We start from the raw sequence: 17,076 nt of genomic DNA on the forward strand, positions 1-17,076 counted from the left end.
TTGAAAAAATAAAGTTTTCTGGGCTCCATTTTAATGACAGAGATCAGCACTGCTACGAAAATTACATCCCCAAAGTGCTTTGAGTAGATGAGGCATGACCATGCGATTCCCAGTCGAAGTGATAACATGCGTCATGAAAAAGTATATGCAGTGTGGACAGGAACAGCATTGGGATCATGCTGGAGTGATCCCAAGAGGAGATGCAGAGATTTCATCGAGTCTTTGTTGCAGTTGGTAGTAGAAGGACACGCTACTACAAAAAAGAGACTGACAGGAGGTAGGTTCATTGAGGACAAATGAGCTAGAGTGATGATAAAGTCTCATTCTCCTGACTGCGTCGGCTATGAAAATTGGTCCCGACCAGCTATCCACTCTTCAAACGGCATGAATGAAGCCGTTCAGGACATCAATGGATCCTGCAGAAGCTACGGCTACTACCCGACAATTAGGCATTTCTTCGTATCTGTTATGATACCGATGAGATTAAGAGACCCTGGAATCAGATCGCTCCAAACTTAATGCCATCTGGGGATTCGCTCATATTCTATCTGGATAACTTTTCTTCCCACTTGCTGCCATTGAAGAAACTACTCGGGCAACATATTTATTATTCTTGGTCCCATGAAGAATCCTTTCCGAAATCATGCCCGAAAACTTCGATTTAGAAATATGGATAGAATATGTCATCGGAATGTCCGCATTTCTGCTCCGATTCTTCGCAAGATGGAAGCACGTTGGCTTCGAGAAGTTTGCTCTTGATGACCTCTTCTGCTTCATTGGGATGGTAAAGTTGTCACATTCACGTCGCTGTTGTGATCTTTCCCTCGCTAATTGATTGCAGATAATATTTTCGCTTGATGCTGCCTTTCTTTATACAATTGGTGAGGCCCGAGTATTCTTACCATGTATGTGTATTGCTTAACCTAACTTTCGCTACAGGCAGACTTGGCAGTGCCGCCGGCCTTACAGCGGACACTGCGCCATTGGTTACCGCGCAGCAGGCTCATGATTTCCGTATCGGATCCAAGTGCTTATTTCTTGCTTGGATATGCTTCATCACTCTTACTTGGACATTGAAGGCAATACTTCTTTCACTTTATCACCGACTCACGTACGTGCATCTTGGGAATCAATCGAGGCCCATGTATTCTAACTCGGTGGACTTGCAGACTCGGTTTACAGCAACATAAGATGATAAAATTCGTGGCCGCATTTTGTGTCGTCTCATGGACTGCCTGCATGATTGCTCATTTTGCGGTATGCGTTCCAATTGAAAGAAGTTGGCAAGTCAATCCGTATCCTGGCGGTAGGTACTCCATAAATCCTTTAGGAAATGTCTCGTTGCTGATGACCGTTTAGACCATTGCGTTCTTCGCAGGCCTAATCAAGCACTCGTTGGAGTTTTCAATATCTTGTAAGTGATTCTAAGTCTATCAAGAAGATTTATAACTACTAAGACCCAACTTCAGATCATACATAGGAGTTATGGCCATTCCCCTCCCATTATTGTTTGCGGCACGAATACCTCTCTACCGAAAGCTGATTCTCGGAGGTCTTTTCTGCTCTGGTGTCTTTGTTACAGCCATAGTTATCTTACGGGTATATTATGCCCTCAGTGGTGTTGGAGATCTAGGAAGTGTTGTCTCTTGGGCATTTCGCGAGTCTTTTATATCGATCATTACAGCAACAGCCCCTGGAATCAAACCACTATTCAATCGATCGAACTGGATCGATACATCTTCACTCATTGAAACCGGCACGAATGGTAAAACAGGTGGAGCTAGTCGCGCACATCATTCCACCCACCAATTCGAGGGGGGGAACATTACATCTGCGATTGGTACTAAAGATGGGCAGAGAGGAGTTAGTGGTCGTCAGTACATCGAACTCGGACATACTGAGAATTGGCCCATGACGGGCAAGAGAAATAATGTCGATGTTAAAACTAAGGAACTAATGACAGATTCGTCGAGTCAGGAACATATCATTGCTGGAAGTGACGAAATTCATGCTATTCAAGTAACCCCTGATTATCACACATCGCAACGGGAGTTTGGTTCAGCTGACCTGAGCGATTCTAACGAAATTGAATTTGAGAAGAACAAAGCTAGTACGGATTCACGGTAAAACGTAGCAGTGGACTACCAACACGAGTTTGGCAAATAGCTCACTCATCACCAGACACGAATGACAAGGAATGTCATCAGAGAAGGATGTGTACCACTTGCGATTCGCTACTCGAATCATCTACTCATTGCTTCTTCCCTCCGTCGATATCTTCCCTACGTCAAAGTACGTAGCACTCGGTTCATTTGATTAGCGAATCCTCAATCTGATAGTTGGCTTTTTACTTCAAGCGAATACCCATTTGATTTACTTGGATACATGTTTTGTATTATAGCTTGGAATGATTGTACACTAGAGAACCAGATAATGGTATACAGAATAGAGTGTCTCATAGATGAGCTTTGAATCTCTGAGATTTCGAACACTTCCTTTTACCTTGTTGAAGAATAATCCATCTTGTGCTTAATTCCGCGGGGGTCTTGTCTCTTATCACGGCTGATACGCACGACGCGCATAACGCGCATTGGACACATTCATAGCGTACTTTACTCTTAGCTCTTTCACGAACAAGCTTTCCTTACCATTAGCTTCGAAGGCGTCCTAGTAGAGAACATACATCGAGCCTAGTAACGACAAGACGGGTGTTCCATCAGAACCGTCAACTGTGCCAGAAACTACCGAAACTAATGTGGTATAGCCCCTGAAGAGTGGTTATAATCGGGAATGAATCTGACGTGGGGCGAAGGGACAAGGCTTGAGCTGAAACGGGAATTCTGTGCATGCCGACCAAGCCGTTGAAAATATATTTATATAATATATATCACAAGATTGACCCGAGTTTCTTGGATATTTCGACCCTGGGATAATGAAACAATAAGCTTTTGGATAAATCCATCTGAACAAAAATAGACAGAAATTAGCCAACGGATTAATAATTGAATTTCCAGAAGGGTGTATGTGTGATTTTGGTGTGCACCGAATTCTCTTCAGCTCGAGCAGGCCTATCTTTTGACTCGCGGTCACTAAACCGGCAAATGACAAAAACATCCCTACTAGCCATATCTACATCTGCGATTGAATCCGGGTTGCATTGTTGCCCCATTGCCCCAAATTTTTCTTCGGATGTTACTCGATTCATTCGATCCGTAATCCGTTGCACCATCCATAAAGCAAAAGCGTGCAGGTGTTGAATGCAACCGACCTAAGGTTACTTACTGTACTCCATGTCAGAGACTCGGATACCCCACGGTATACGATCCATACTGTTGCAGTAAATTTATGGGATTCCAATTCCAATTCAAGCCTTATTCTTATTCTGTACACCCGATATCATGGTTGAACATTGTGCGCCTGCAGTTTCATCGAGGAAGGCTCGGGTAGAACCTGTAAATAATGCGGCATCGGAAAATAGGTAAGGTCCGCCCTGGCAGCAAGCCCCTTCATCAACTTTCCCAATTTCAACCTCCCCCATGCTCTATTTCCAACCATCAACCTTCAGTCTCCTCTTGCTACCATGGACATTGCTATCACAACTTACTCTCAAGTGACTAACAACTAATTGGAATCAGAAAATTACGAAATCGTCTCTCGCAGAAAGCCTTTCGAGCTCGACAATCGTTGTACATCAAAGATCTTGAGAAAAAGCTTGAATGGGCCTCAAAGCCCGAATCAGATCAGAATGCCAAGCTGGAAGAGACAAACAGTATACTGCGTGGTCAATTGCTCGATTGCCATAAGAAATTAGAGAGCTTTCAAGTGACGTTAAAAGCTCTCGCGGATTCTGTGGCATATGCTTTGGGAATCGAGGTAGGTTCACCTTGTTGAGTCAAACACACTCCTCGACGCGTCCACATATACATTTACTGTGGAAACTTCTCGATTGTGATAACCAAAGTAACTAACACGTATTTCAACAGAAAACTCCCTTGGACGTTGAACCTACAGCTCACGCGAACGATGATAGTGATGATGCCGAACCCGAAGGACCGCCTGCGCAAGATGAAGGCAAGAATGAACGAAACGGACAAAGTGAATGGACTCCCAATAATGAACCATCATTAAGCTCTAACTTTTACGATTTTTCCGATATACCTGCTGCGAATGTCCCATCACAAAATGTACAAACTCTCCGTCTCTCCCCGAAACCGCGAGCACCCCCATCAAACCTTCACGACAAAGGCAATATCGAAAACGGGACACTCGTCACTAGCAACTTGCCACGATTGGCTTCAAATGATTTGCCGCATTTTTCTGCACGTGAAATCTATAACCCGACACATTTGACTATCTCCAGCTCATACGAACAAATGATGGGAACAGTTCAGTATAACAGTTACCTTGGAAATGATTCTTTGATTACTCAAGACCAACCTTTACAGGTCAACCATACGAATTCAGCCTTTTCAGATCACATCACCGTTTTCGAGAATGTCTTGAGGCAAAAATTGAGCAAGTCAACAGCACTGATTCGAAGTAATGAAAGGTGCGCTCCTCTCCCACTTGAATATTATTCTTTGGAAGATCACGATCTAATACGACCTGAGCTTATTATTACTAGCATTTCGAATTCGGCATATATCATGCTATCTACTTTCATTTGTGCATCATGGCCTGCTATGACAACCTGGCATTGTGCTACTAAAGCTCATGTACCTATTACCAAGGTCATCACGTATCATGTCAATCCAACAGCTGCTACATACGCTGACCTCGTCACAAACGGAGCATGGCTACCAACGAAAATACAAATGTCCATTCCCCACCCAGCAATAATAGATTGGATACCATTCCCATCGTTACGAGACAAGCTTATCCTTTGCCACTCAGCTAATCCATGTCTGGATCAAATTATTTGTGAAATTGGGGTTAGTTATGTAGTGGAAGCCGATGTTTCTAAACTCGTTATGGGAACTGGTGCCGCAACGGGTAATATAGGTGTCTGGGATTTGGTTCGAGCAATGTCAGGGGGAACGAAGGAATCAGCATTTTCAAGCGAAGATAATATTTCATGGGATGAGATTTGCAGAGCTAGCTTCGAACTCAACAAGCAAATGCGAGAGGGAAATGTCTTGCAGGGTCTCCCTATGGAACCGCTTGCAACACTGCCCGCACCGAATGTCGCAGCTCTGTTCAACTCAAAGCAATTGGCTCTTTCAACTTTTGTAGCTCTGGGAATGAATCAAGGCGTGGCACAATACAAATTAGATTCGGCGTTTTTTGAGAGGCATCCAGAACTTTATGATGGTAGTGCAGGGATAGTAGCAAATGGTACACGATTAAGACCATCTGATCACTTTCCAATGCCAGGGCCGAGATTATTGAATGAGGGAATTTTGAATTGCTATAGGAACTTGGCTGCATGGGCATTGGATACGGGAATCTGAGTAGGCATGGGGATTAGGCGAAACGGATAAAGGAGATGAGTCTCGTGGTGCTACATACATCATGAATAATTCGGATGGGTTTTGGGTGGAGCATTTTCGGATGATTGGGGACTCGATGATTTAAATTTGTTGGAACATTCACAGGGTTCAGGTAGGATATACCAGGCGAAAGGGGTGATTTTTTATATTTTTCTAAAATGAGCTGGAGATTCCAGAGATGGAATCCATGGCATTATATGTTCTTTTGAGTTAGCTGAATAGATTTTTGATCAAGTGTTTAGTGCGGTGTGCGGACCTTTGAGTCTTGATATTCATATATTGATGATTGGATTTAGAGCAATACTTTTTATAAATGCTGGAATATATTTACGGGGCTTTTATTAGTTGGGGGTGGGCTCATGATGATGTTGGTGCGGCATGTGGAGATGTGAGTTGAATCGATTTCGTGTCGCTTATAGGTAGGGTGAAGTCGCTCTTTTCTTGTTATGGTATAGTATGGTATGGTATGGTATTGCGTGTTATGGAATTTGCTTTGAGGTTTTGGGTTTTGGGTTCGAGGTTTTGAGGTTTGAGGGGTGAGGGGTGAGGGGTGAGGGGAGGGAGAGGGAGAGGGAGAGGGAGAGTTTGTGAGTAGGGCTCTTATGGTTTCACGGTTTTTACGAGAGATTTTTGAATGGAAGGGGGAGGGGAGGTAGAGAGATCATTTTTCAGGGAGAGGCGGGTGTTGACATACGCTGGGAAGAAGTCTGAGGCAGGTCGAGGGCTTTTTTGGTGTTCTGGGAGAATAGAACAGGACGGAGGTTTGGAGTGGGGTTGTATGATGAGGGAGGTGTCTTTGTTTTTCGATTTTTTTTTGCTTAGTGAGTTGAGAGATACGAGAGAATAGCATGAGGATGATTCAGGATGGGAGTTTAAAGATTTCTTTTTTTCCTTGACTCCTGGAATAGGAATGGATGGATACTATTTCGAGTTTCATAAGTTGGAAGAACTCGTGGATTTTCTCATCAGTTTGTTTGTTTGTTATATATGCGAATAGGGGAGGGAACACAATTATTCTCGTTGTGTATACATGATAGTCCATATGATATAACATGATATAACATGATATAACATGATATAACATGATATAACATGATATATTCCTATATGTATTGTGTCAGGTCACTCCATGATAATCCACATTGTCAAAGGAATATGGACTTAGAATTGGAATTTAGCTGTCTCCTCGCACGTCGAAGAGATATACTGAATGTAGAATATTCGTATCATTCTTGTCTAAACGAAGGTCCATTATGAGAATATCGGCGGGTGGGTACGTACTATTTGTCGAGTCTTGAGATTCGATATAAGTTGATGGGGTTATTTGATTCTGGGAAGGAGGGATGGCAATGTTCCTTGGGTTTTGTGGTTTGGGTTTTGCTGTTTGGATATTGAGTTTTGTGTTGGATCTTGTGCTAGTTCGTCTTCGTTATACACTCATTTCGCTCTCGCGCGGGACACGGATACAACTTCAACCTCAACTTCAACTCATCTTTCTCCGAATCGTAAATTGGGGATTTCTGGAAACTTGAATAAAAGTTACATTGAAAATTTCAATGTAATCTTCCCGTCATGATCTATGGATTGTAGGGAAGCTAGGTAGTTCTAATTCGTACTAGTGGAACTCTTATTTTATACTCACCTGCAGTATTCATTCAATATTAAGATCGTTGTTATTTGCATAGGTAGATTAGGTACTCATACAAGTAAGATGTTTACTTGTACGAAGTTGAATCATTCGATATTCGTATTTATATCCACGTTCATATTCACATCCGAATTGTATTTACATCTGTCCTATTTCGATTTGTATTTCTTGTATTTTAGAAGAGTTGAAATCTTTACCCTCCATTCTACTCTACTCTATCTTAATATGATATAATACGATTCGATATATCACTTCTCATATAAAACACATCTATACACATCTATACACATTGACTATATAGTATATAGTATATAAAGTCTAAGAATTGTATACTCTTTTCTTTTTCTTTCACTCTCTCTTGATCACATCCAAATCTCAATCTCAATCTCCCCCTCTCCGATATCTCAATAAACAAAACACAACACCAACACATCCGCACAAAGCAAACTCAGACCCTACACTCTCTCACAAAATAATGTTCATTCAAATCGTAGTTTTCCTATCCATTGTATATACCTACACACAATACATAGATTTTCAAATATAAAATTTCAAATCTCAAATGTCAAACTCCAAATCCCAAATCCCAACCCCCCAGATGAAACCATACCCAATCAAACCAAATCACACCCAACCGACCTTAATCTACTTTTCCGTATGTCGTGATTTCATATTCTGGTTATTTTAGATGTAGCAGTGATAATAGCAACCCTAATTCTTCCCTGTAGCTAAAAGAGAATGCTTGGTGATGGATGAGTAGATATATATATATATATATATAGGAAGGCAGGTAGATAGGTAGATAGGTAACCTAAGCATCCAACATACCCATACCCAATTCTACCCAGCTCATCCATTCCGTCCCCTTCTCTCCCCCACTAAGGCAACCCCATAAAAACCTTCACCAACTTCCCATAATCCGGCGTCCCCAACCCCGTCACCGGATCCCACCCCTGCACCGCCTCAAACCCATCCGTTCCACACCCGGGATTCCTCCCACTCGTAATATCATTCATCGCCGCCTGATTCTTATACAACACCGGGTTCACAAACCCGACCGTACTCTTCCCCCCCGCAATCCTCTCCTCATTCACCAAATTCAGCATGGCCGCAAACGCCGGACAACTCGCACTCGTTCCAAACGCGAGCGAAAATTGTCCATTCACCGCCGTCACATAATTCACCCCATTTGCACTCACATCCGGGTACCCCCGTACCAATTTCGAATTATTGTATCGCTCGGCCCCATACCCCGGCGGCGACTGCGCATAATAAGCAGCCATGGCATCTTTCTGATACTCTGGAATCGGGAAAACATTCGAGAATCCCCCCCGCTGAAAATGACTTTTGACGCCGCGCTCTCGGGACTATGCACCGTACTCCCGTTGAGAATCTGCGTCGCGCCCACACTCGTCACATACGGACACGTGCCTGGAAAACTGGGGTTGAACATTCCCGAGGACCCGTTATTATATGCTCCCGTCTTGGAATCAATACACTGACCTCCATTTCCCGCGACGCCGAAATCGCCCGAGGAGTACAGCACCGAGACGCCCTGGAGCCCGAGTTTCATGTACTCGTTGCACTGACGCATTTCATATTTTGCGCCGAGATCCGCTTCGTTGGCTGAATACGAGGTCGAAATCACTTTGGTGCTTTGATAGCGTCCGCATTGGAGTTCGCCGGGGAAACCGCCAGGTTTGGTATCCGGATATTGGCCATCGACGTTGGGATCTTTGGAGTCGCCGCCTTCGGCTGTACAGTAGGAAGCATCGATTGCTTCGAGGAAATTATTGAAACTTCCTCCCTCGACCAGATCGCCGACTTGGAAGACGGTCACTTGTTGCGGGTTTATGAGTGCCATGGCAAATTCGAGATCGAGTGCACTTTCACCGTTGAAGGCGAAAGATTGATTGGTTTGTTGCACAACGGCTCCGTCGATTAAATCGACAATTGGTACTTTATTCGCTTGATTGGGTGAGAATTGGTCAAACCACATATTTAAATCTGTTTGGAGAAATGCCTGCGGTGTATATTCGACAACACCCAGTGTATTATTCGTAGCGGATTTCGAACCCGGAGGGAAATTATAAAGGGCTTGGAGACAGGCGGTTGTGATCATAGTATCGCAATTTGCGAGCGTCATTAGAGCATTCTTGACATCGGCTCCTTGCTTAGGATTCGACGCATCTTCGGGACTTCCCATTTTTCCAACGGGCTTTGTATCCCCAACACCCATTCCGATTCCAGCACCCATCCCATCCCTCCTTCTCCTCTTCACCTCCTCCGCCCTCCTGTTCAACGCTTTCAACGGCTCCGGCAAATCCCTCTCCTGCCTCACCTGCTTCCTCCCACCTCCACCCCCAACTCTCCCATCAAACGCTACCCCAGGCGTCACAAAATCCACATGGGCGCTCACCCCACTCGGCACACTATACTCCCCACAGGCAACATGCCTCCCCCCCTCCTCATGTTCCCAAACAAAATACCTCGTCCTCAACAATCCCTCCGCCTCCTCCGTCGTCGCATTGAAGCTAATCCACGCACCCCCCTTACTAACCCTCACCCTCTCCGGTGCAATCCCCGCCTCGTGTAGCCAAGTCCGCACGACCTCCACCGTTTCCCGAGACGGAGCAAACATATCTGCGATCTTGGATGCGCTCCAGTGTTGACCGTAGAGCGGGGATTCAGGATGTGAGACTTGATTTATAAATTCCTCGGCGCGATGGAGGTTTTGTTGCGTGAGACCTATGCGGACGGGGATGACGGCTTGAGGATGGAGACGTGCGGATCTTTTCCATTTTGGAGGCGGGGAGGATCTTTTTTCATGCACTACATGCACTTTTTCTTCCCTTCTTTTGGCCTTTTCTTTCCCCTCCTCCCTCCTCACACCATCCACCCTATCCACCGCATCCACATCTCTCCCCCCAACACCTCCAACACTCCTCCCACTCGCTCCATAAAAAGTCATTCCCTCCCCCTGCCCATTCCCATTCCCTTTCCCCCCCTCCCCCCAACCAACATCATCGTTCCCTCCGTCGAAACTGGCGATGCACAAATCGCTACCACCAGGGTAGCGAAGACACCCATCCCAATGCCGAAATGAAACCTCATTATAATCCCTTCAAATCGAGTCCTTCCCTTCCCTTGGATGCTAAACCCAGAGCATCTAACTATCAAAAAAAAAAAAAAAAAACAGGGACGAAAGGAAGTTTATTCATAAGTATCACCACGGTACATTCATTGATTTGGGGAAAATAGCGTTACGCTAGTGTTTGCATTGGCTAAAAATTCTGGATACTGAAACTATGGATGAATTCGATAATCAAATCGAAAGTGCGTTGTTCTTATTATAGATACAAACCATGTGATTAAGCTCTTGCGCACTTTATGCCATATCCACATCATATAAGGCTTTCACGGATATGAGGTGACCCTTTTGACGATAAAATATGGATTCGAAGTTTTGGACAGGAAGCTCAAGACCAATAAAAAGACAGGCAAAAGCTTAGACTTTCGAGATTGGCGAATATTTGGTAAAAGTCCATACAAAACTGGTTTCCAACCTTCTTGTAGGAACCATGTCTTACACGTGCAATGCACCAAGTTCCCCGAAATCCAAGAGATCCAAGGTCTTGGGTGAGGCTGATGAGGGTATCTTCGTGGTCAAGATCAAACCATTGACTTGCACGGATCTAATGATGATCAAAGAAAGAGCTTGCGAAATGACTATTACCAGAGATGAAATGAATTGATGAGATAGTGGATTCTCTTCTTGTATTGATAATTCATTGTACCAATAAGCTGACGCGGTGAGTTCGAGGTCAGTGGATACTAAAAGCTTGTAACAACAACACGGACTTCAAACCACTAAAAGTAATGAATTTTGAAACAATCAAGATTCATAGTTCAAACACCACCAGTTTTCAATGCGGAATACTTCTCAAAGGTTTTCTTCTGAAGAGCACGTTGCTCATTAATAACCTTCCATAATTCCGCATTTTCTTTTCGTAACTTTTCTTCCTCGCTGGAGGACGAAGATGAAGACGAAGACGTAGCTGTGATTTGAGGTTGAGCAAAATCAAGTAATGCTTTCTCTAGCATACCCTTAGGAAATCCTTGATACTCCATGGCTTGATCAAACGTTGTTGACTTTTTCGTCCCATTCAATTGAGCTGTGAATGCATAATTACCCTCGGCCAATTTAGGCTTAACTACGTTTATTGATTTTGTCTTTGGTGTCGTTGGGAAAGGAGATTGCATAACAAGGTTTGTTACGGGAGCATTCAAATCCGAAAGTTCTACCAAGAAAGCACGTCTTCCAGTATCCCAGTGGGCAATCTTTCCAGAAGAATGTCCCGAAAACAAACTTGTTCCATCATAACTCAGCCCTAAACAATGTACAGCACCAAGATTCTCTGATGGTGGGGACCAAACCGGCGAGTTAACTTGAACTGGGGTATTTTGTAGTCGGGTATCATATAATGGATTGATTGCTGAATTTGGTTGAATGAGTTCAATCATTTGTAATGAGCCGTCTTCGAACCCCGTATAAACAGCTCGGTCGCATGGGTCCAGTGCCATGCATAATGGAGTTGATGGAAGTAAGAATGTTCTTAGAAGATCACCCGTGTGATAGTTCCAAACAATAATTGAATTGTCCTTACTCGCAGATATGCATATATTTGATGTGCTGGAACTATGACCCATGACAACGGAAGTTATGGCAGCTCGATGGTTTGACAAGGTTCGAATTGGCTCATGCGGTTCATTCGTATTTGTATGTAATGATAAAAGCTGTGGAATTGACCAAACGTGGAGATTTGAATCTTCGGAACCCGTAATAATGTGTGTTGAAGTTGAGGCCATACATGAAACCGGTTGTAAATGTGCAGCTGATGTTGAGACTTGTCTACCTGTACAGACCTAGACCCAGAAGGAATTAACACAAATGACTCCATGCATTCGCCGTCGTGTCGCCATCAATGTCGCCATGTGGTAGCAACACCAAACGGCACAACACGACACGACGTAAGCTGCAGATAATAGAACGGGCGAAAAGACTCACCTCCCATAGTATGACCCGCCCTTCGGCTGTGCCCAGTACTAAAAGATCATCGCCGACCAAAGTCAAAGTGTGTAACCTTTCTGGAAAAGAAATTAAAGCTTCTTGATTTCCGCGCTCCCTTGAATAAACATGGACAACCGCCTTATCAGCTTGTGCCGCGAAAACATGAGTCGAATTTGCCGCGAGGGCATTAACTGCGGTCGAACTTTTCTTGAAGTTTGATTCGATCTTCGGGGAAGGGTGTAATGTATGAATGTAAATCCCGATATCTTTTGCGATGGCAGTATTCGCAGTTCTTGGCTGAGCTCGAATGGATGAGATGAATTGTTCGGATAACATGATTGCCGACCGATAAATGTATTCTCCTCTTTGGTTGATTGATTGATTGATTGACACGAAATTTGATTAATCGTGATTGAGATTGAGTACTTGAGATTGTGAAAGGGATATTTTATTTTGTGTTTCGATTCTTATCGGAGACACCGGTAATTGTGGGTATGAAGCTCTTGCCCTCGTAGATTCGTCGTGTTTTAAGATGACCTGGGGAGATTCCAATGTATTAACCTGTCGGCGTCTTTTCAACGACGCCTCTTGTGGTGAAGTGCAGGAAGCAGGAAGCAGTAGGCAGTAGGCAGTAGGCAATATTCAGTAATCAGTAATCGGTGACCAGTTGCCAGTTGCCAGTTGCCAGTTGCCAGCCAACCAGTGTAGTTCAACGGAACGGGCGCCAAAATGTGTAAATTTTTGTTTTTCCTGTTGCTGGCGGGCTTGGAATTGATTGACAAATCAACAAGGGAAGAGATGGGACGGATTGAACCGTGTTTGATCTGTGGTGGTGTCGTAGATGTTTTAGAATTTGCTTGAGAAAGGCATGAAAATGAAAATTTGCATAATGAAGATTAAATTTGATGTTTCTGGGGTAAATGCATGTCGAACCAATCAAAGGCCAGAAGAGCATGAGAAGGCTGCAGGAGGCTGCAGGAGGCTGCAGAAAGCTGCTAGAGGGTAAAAGAGGCTGCAGACACTGATGAATCCTAAAATAGAATCGGGAACGAGATATCCGTTTCCAGGGCTAGAGGAGGAGGGGGAGGGGGCGGGGGAGGGAGAGGAAGAGGGAGAGGGAGAGGGAGAGAGTTTCTCAATTTTTCATCGGGATTTAATTCTAATACAAATGACAGTGCCAATGGTAATGTCAATGACAGTGCTAATGGCAATGCCAATGTCGATACCTGATCATCAATACCAATATCAACATCTACATCGACGTCAGTTCCGATTCCGAATTCCCAGTCGACTGGTTAACATGGGGGTGAAGGAAGATCATGAATCAATCTGCGTATGGAACCAACTATCGGACATGGTATTGGTGTGTGGATGAAGTGATGCCCGTCGAGGCTGACAGTGAAGGAAGGAGAGAAAAGGAAGTAGATCTGAGGCAACAGAACCACAACCATGGAATCAAGAGGATGAAGGATTGGATGCATCTACTCGCCATTTTCTTCGCGTATCGTGACTTTATCTGGTAGAATGACAATCTTAATGAACTCCATTGACTCCATCGACTCCATTGACTTGCCCCCGAAACTACTCCATTGGATGCGTTACCCAGTCATAGCCCTGGTCGCCGCCCTGGTCGCCCTGGATATTCCAATGCAACCTTGGAGACGCCAGCATTCTCAGCCAGACTTCGAGGTTCAACCAGATTTGGGGAAAACGATCACCATTGTCCATGCTGGGTGAATGGTAATTGCGGATATCATCATTTGAGTCAAAAGTAACGCAACGAATACGGAAGAAGGGCATTTCCGAATAATTGGATAAAGCATGAGCACCTCTTCACATCCTGGATGTCTTACTTCTTAGTCTGGATCTGTCAAACGATCTGTCAATTATTACTCCCAGAGAAACTTATGGATCTCATGGGTATCATGGGCCTTGTTACTCAAGTCGATTAGACTACTCCTCTGGTAGTCTCGCAAGTGATGAGTCGATGATGGCACGATGGGTCAGGTCATCGCCGTCGACTAATCAACCAAGCAAGCAACCAAACAAGCAAACCAGTATGATGCAAAACGATTCAAACTTCAAAAAGCTGAGATCAAAACATTATCTGTACTTTGATAACACTAAACACCAAACATGGAGGAACTCATCAGTATCCAGGTATCGAATCGAGACATTTCTCGTTTCTTGATCTCGGAATTGCCCTTTTCTTTTTCCTTTCCCCCTTTCTCCAATCATTCGCGCCAATTATCGCCCCTTTAGGACATTTTTTTTTTGGATTTCAGGTACCGGAAGCTTAGCTGTTGGGTTGTGTAGAATCTATCTTTATATCTCACTGGTGATTGATTCGAGTTTGAGGAGAGTGAAGGGTTATACTCTTAATTCTCTTGATTCTCTTAATTCTATTAATTCTATTAATTCTATTAATTCTAGTGGCTTTTCTTCTTTCAGAATAAGAACAAAATGACATTAAGATCCTCTCATTAATTCCATTTATACATTCATTAATTTATTCATTCCCTTGTCACGATTCGTTCATTACTGACTAAAGCGTACTAAGTACTTTCTTCTTTCTCCAGATCCTTTTCGCTTTCGTGCATCGGACAACTTTAATTACCCAATACAGCAAAGGACAGTAAAGTAAGTTGACGGTTGGACCCAGTCGCCCAGCTCCACCGCAACAAGAGGGCGCAGCTATCGTGAATACGGCAACAGAAGCGAATTGAGTTTGAATACCTTGTTCCCACCTACCAAAAGTTACAGCTTGGGTATAAAATTGAGGACTCGTTGAGAATACCTGGTCCATCTAGTCCTTCATTTTTCGCGTCACTGACCAATAGAATCATCATCGGGGATCCATTACACTTTCGGCTTCGGGCTTTACCTTTTTCCACAGGGCTATTGCAGTATAGCAGGGCTTGAGGATTAAATGAGCTATAAAAGTCAAACGAACGGAGCTTTCGTTGATCAATGTGATGTCTAGTAGCTGGTAGCGGGTAGCGGGTAGCTGGTAGCTGGTAGCTGGTATCTACTCTGTACGGAGGAGTCGCTAGTATCTAGTAGCTAGCTGCTAGCTGCTAGTACGTGATGAATATGATGAATCTGTGATTGAATCCCCACTATGTATGTGATTGAATGTAATCATTAGATTGAACAGATGAACAAACGAACAAACTAGTGAGGCTGAACTTTTTTGAAGGGTGGCCAGCGTCCGAGAATGGCCCAAGTGGTTGTAACTTGTAAATCCGTTTGTTACACATGACCAGCTGGAAAAGTGTAATGAATCCACTCAGATAGATTACCTGGGCAGTGGCAGTGGACACTGGGCAGTACACTGGGCAGTGAGCACCTACCTAGGTACAATATTATCCACTTATTTCTTCCAAAAGGCTTCTTCTTCTTTTCATTCTTGTCACCCATGGCCAGTCATACGTCCTTTACATATTATCCATGAAACATCAGTAATCATATCACGACCCAATCTCATCGAAGCCATCTTGATCCCCCAGATCGAAAGGAGCACCAAACGTATACCAAAGACGGGATCATGGGTAGGGGAAGGGAGAGGTTCACACAATGAATGTTCTGTGCGTATGTAGAAAGAACAAACAACCTTCATTAAGCAAACTTAGTTTCTACTAAGCAAAAGCTTATTCGCACAATTTATATTCACGACCACGATTGCATACAATTACGTACCATTACATACTACTATGAACAGGGCAAGTCCCCGAACCCCCATAGTTCGTTGCGCTCGAACTCATCTCATCGATCTTGATAAACTTTCCGATATTCTCGAGCGCAGCGAGGACGGGGGTTTGGGGGCTTGCCCCCATAATCATCATCAGATTCATTCAACGTGTACGCAGTATATGAAAAAAGGAAGTGTGATCTCCCCCTTCAATCTCCTACAAATCTCATCACTCAACCAATCGCAATTCTGTCCTACCCTCACAGTCGCCTTATACTCAGGGACACATTCATGCACTTCTACCCTTATGCAAGCGAATATGGATTGATCTACAATGTCCCGACCCGAGTAAGGCCCCAAAAAACAAAAGCAAAGATATGCTTCTGACGAATGTTGGATCTCTCTCGTTATATTCTGCCTAATTCGTGTTAAGTTATTTGTGTCTCAACTACCGGGTCTTTCCTTAGCTCTTGTAAGATTATCACCAGCATTAGAACACGATCAATTCGTTCCCAGCGCTTTACCCTAGAGATTTACCCTAGAGATTTAACCCTTGAGCTTCATTAACCTTGTACGTATACCCCTTCTCCTTCCGTGCCCCTGGTCTATAAAAAAACAATGACGCCTAGAGAGTAGAAAGTCATGGCCGGGTCATTTATAGGTAGACGATTCCACTTTTACCCCAGTACATAACACAGACCACACATTTGAATGTTGTGGTTCTGATGGCTCGACGGCTAGATGGGTAGATGGGTAGGTGGGTAGATACAAATTTAGTAGGAAATACTAATGAGCCCGGCTATTGTTTATTATTTATCATTTATTGTTTATTTATCATTATTTATCATTATTTATTATTATTTATTATTTATTTATTTATTTATTATTATTAATTTGTTGTTCACTCATTATTTCTTCCCTCCCTGGCTATATCCTCGTACATGGGTCCCAAAAGAAAAGAGTGGTCTGTTTTTACTTTTGCCATGCTTTACCTCATTCTCGGGCTCCAAATGGTTACTAGGTACACAAAATGCACGGCATGTCAAAAATCATCGACAGGGAAATCCAAAGATCCATGATCTTCAATCCCTGGTACAAATCATCCCAAGGGGGAGGTCATAAGGTTCCACATAATTTACCTTGCTTTGTTTTGGGATGATTTCTACCCCGGGGAAAG

The 17,076-nt window shown here is 43.7% G+C and overlaps 5 protein-coding genes across 5 annotated transcripts; 3 read left to right on the forward strand and 2 right to left on the reverse strand.

Annotated features, from left to right (window-relative positions):
* Positions 1-643: 643 nt before the first annotated feature.
* Positions 644-2,127, forward strand: Bfra_007444 (uncharacterized protein; the record flags this gene model as incomplete). Its single annotated transcript, XM_037337816.1, has 6 exons — positions 644-784; positions 842-881; positions 940-1,111; positions 1,170-1,306; positions 1,360-1,414; positions 1,470-2,127. The coding sequence occupies 6 exons, from the start codon at positions 644-646 to the stop codon at positions 2,125-2,127; spliced, it is 1,203 nt and encodes a 400-aa protein (XP_037187196.1).
* A 1,271-nt stretch (positions 2,128-3,398) lies between these two features.
* Positions 3,399-5,450, forward strand: Bfra_007445 (putative transcription factor bzip protein; the record flags this gene model as incomplete). The annotated part of the gene is made up of 3 exons (XM_037337817.1): positions 3,399-3,478; positions 3,636-3,873; positions 3,984-5,450. 3 exons carry the CDS (start codon positions 3,399-3,401, stop codon positions 5,448-5,450), a joined length of 1,785 nt encoding a protein of 594 aa, XP_037187197.1.
* A 2,565-nt stretch (positions 5,451-8,015) lies between these two features.
* Positions 8,016-10,108, reverse strand: Bfra_007446 (putative subtilisin-like protein; the record flags this gene model as incomplete). Its single annotated transcript, XM_037337818.1, has 2 exons — positions 8,016-8,399; positions 8,483-10,108. 2 exons carry the CDS (start codon positions 10,106-10,108, stop codon positions 8,016-8,018), a joined length of 2,010 nt encoding a protein of 669 aa, XP_037187198.1.
* Positions 10,109-10,445: 337 nt separating this feature from the next.
* Positions 10,446-10,892, forward strand: Bfra_007447 (uncharacterized protein; the record flags this gene model as incomplete). Its single annotated transcript, XM_037337819.1, has 3 exons — positions 10,446-10,473; positions 10,551-10,673; positions 10,714-10,892. 3 exons carry the CDS (start codon positions 10,446-10,448, stop codon positions 10,890-10,892), a joined length of 330 nt encoding a protein of 109 aa, XP_037187199.1.
* Positions 10,893-11,046: 154 nt separating this feature from the next.
* Positions 11,047-12,544, reverse strand: Bfra_007448 (putative ribosomal assembly complex component protein; the record flags this gene model as incomplete). Its single annotated transcript, XM_037337820.1, has 2 exons — positions 11,047-12,063; positions 12,206-12,544. 2 exons carry the CDS (start codon positions 12,542-12,544, stop codon positions 11,047-11,049), a joined length of 1,356 nt encoding a protein of 451 aa, XP_037187200.1.
* Between the last annotated feature and the right edge of the window lie 4,532 nt (positions 12,545-17,076).

Source organism: Botrytis fragariae (assembly GCF_013461495.1).
Source record: "Botrytis fragariae strain BVB16 chromosome Unknown tig00000795, whole genome shotgun sequence".
Lineage (NCBI taxonomy): Eukaryota > Fungi > Ascomycota > Leotiomycetes > Helotiales > Sclerotiniaceae > Botrytis > Botrytis fragariae.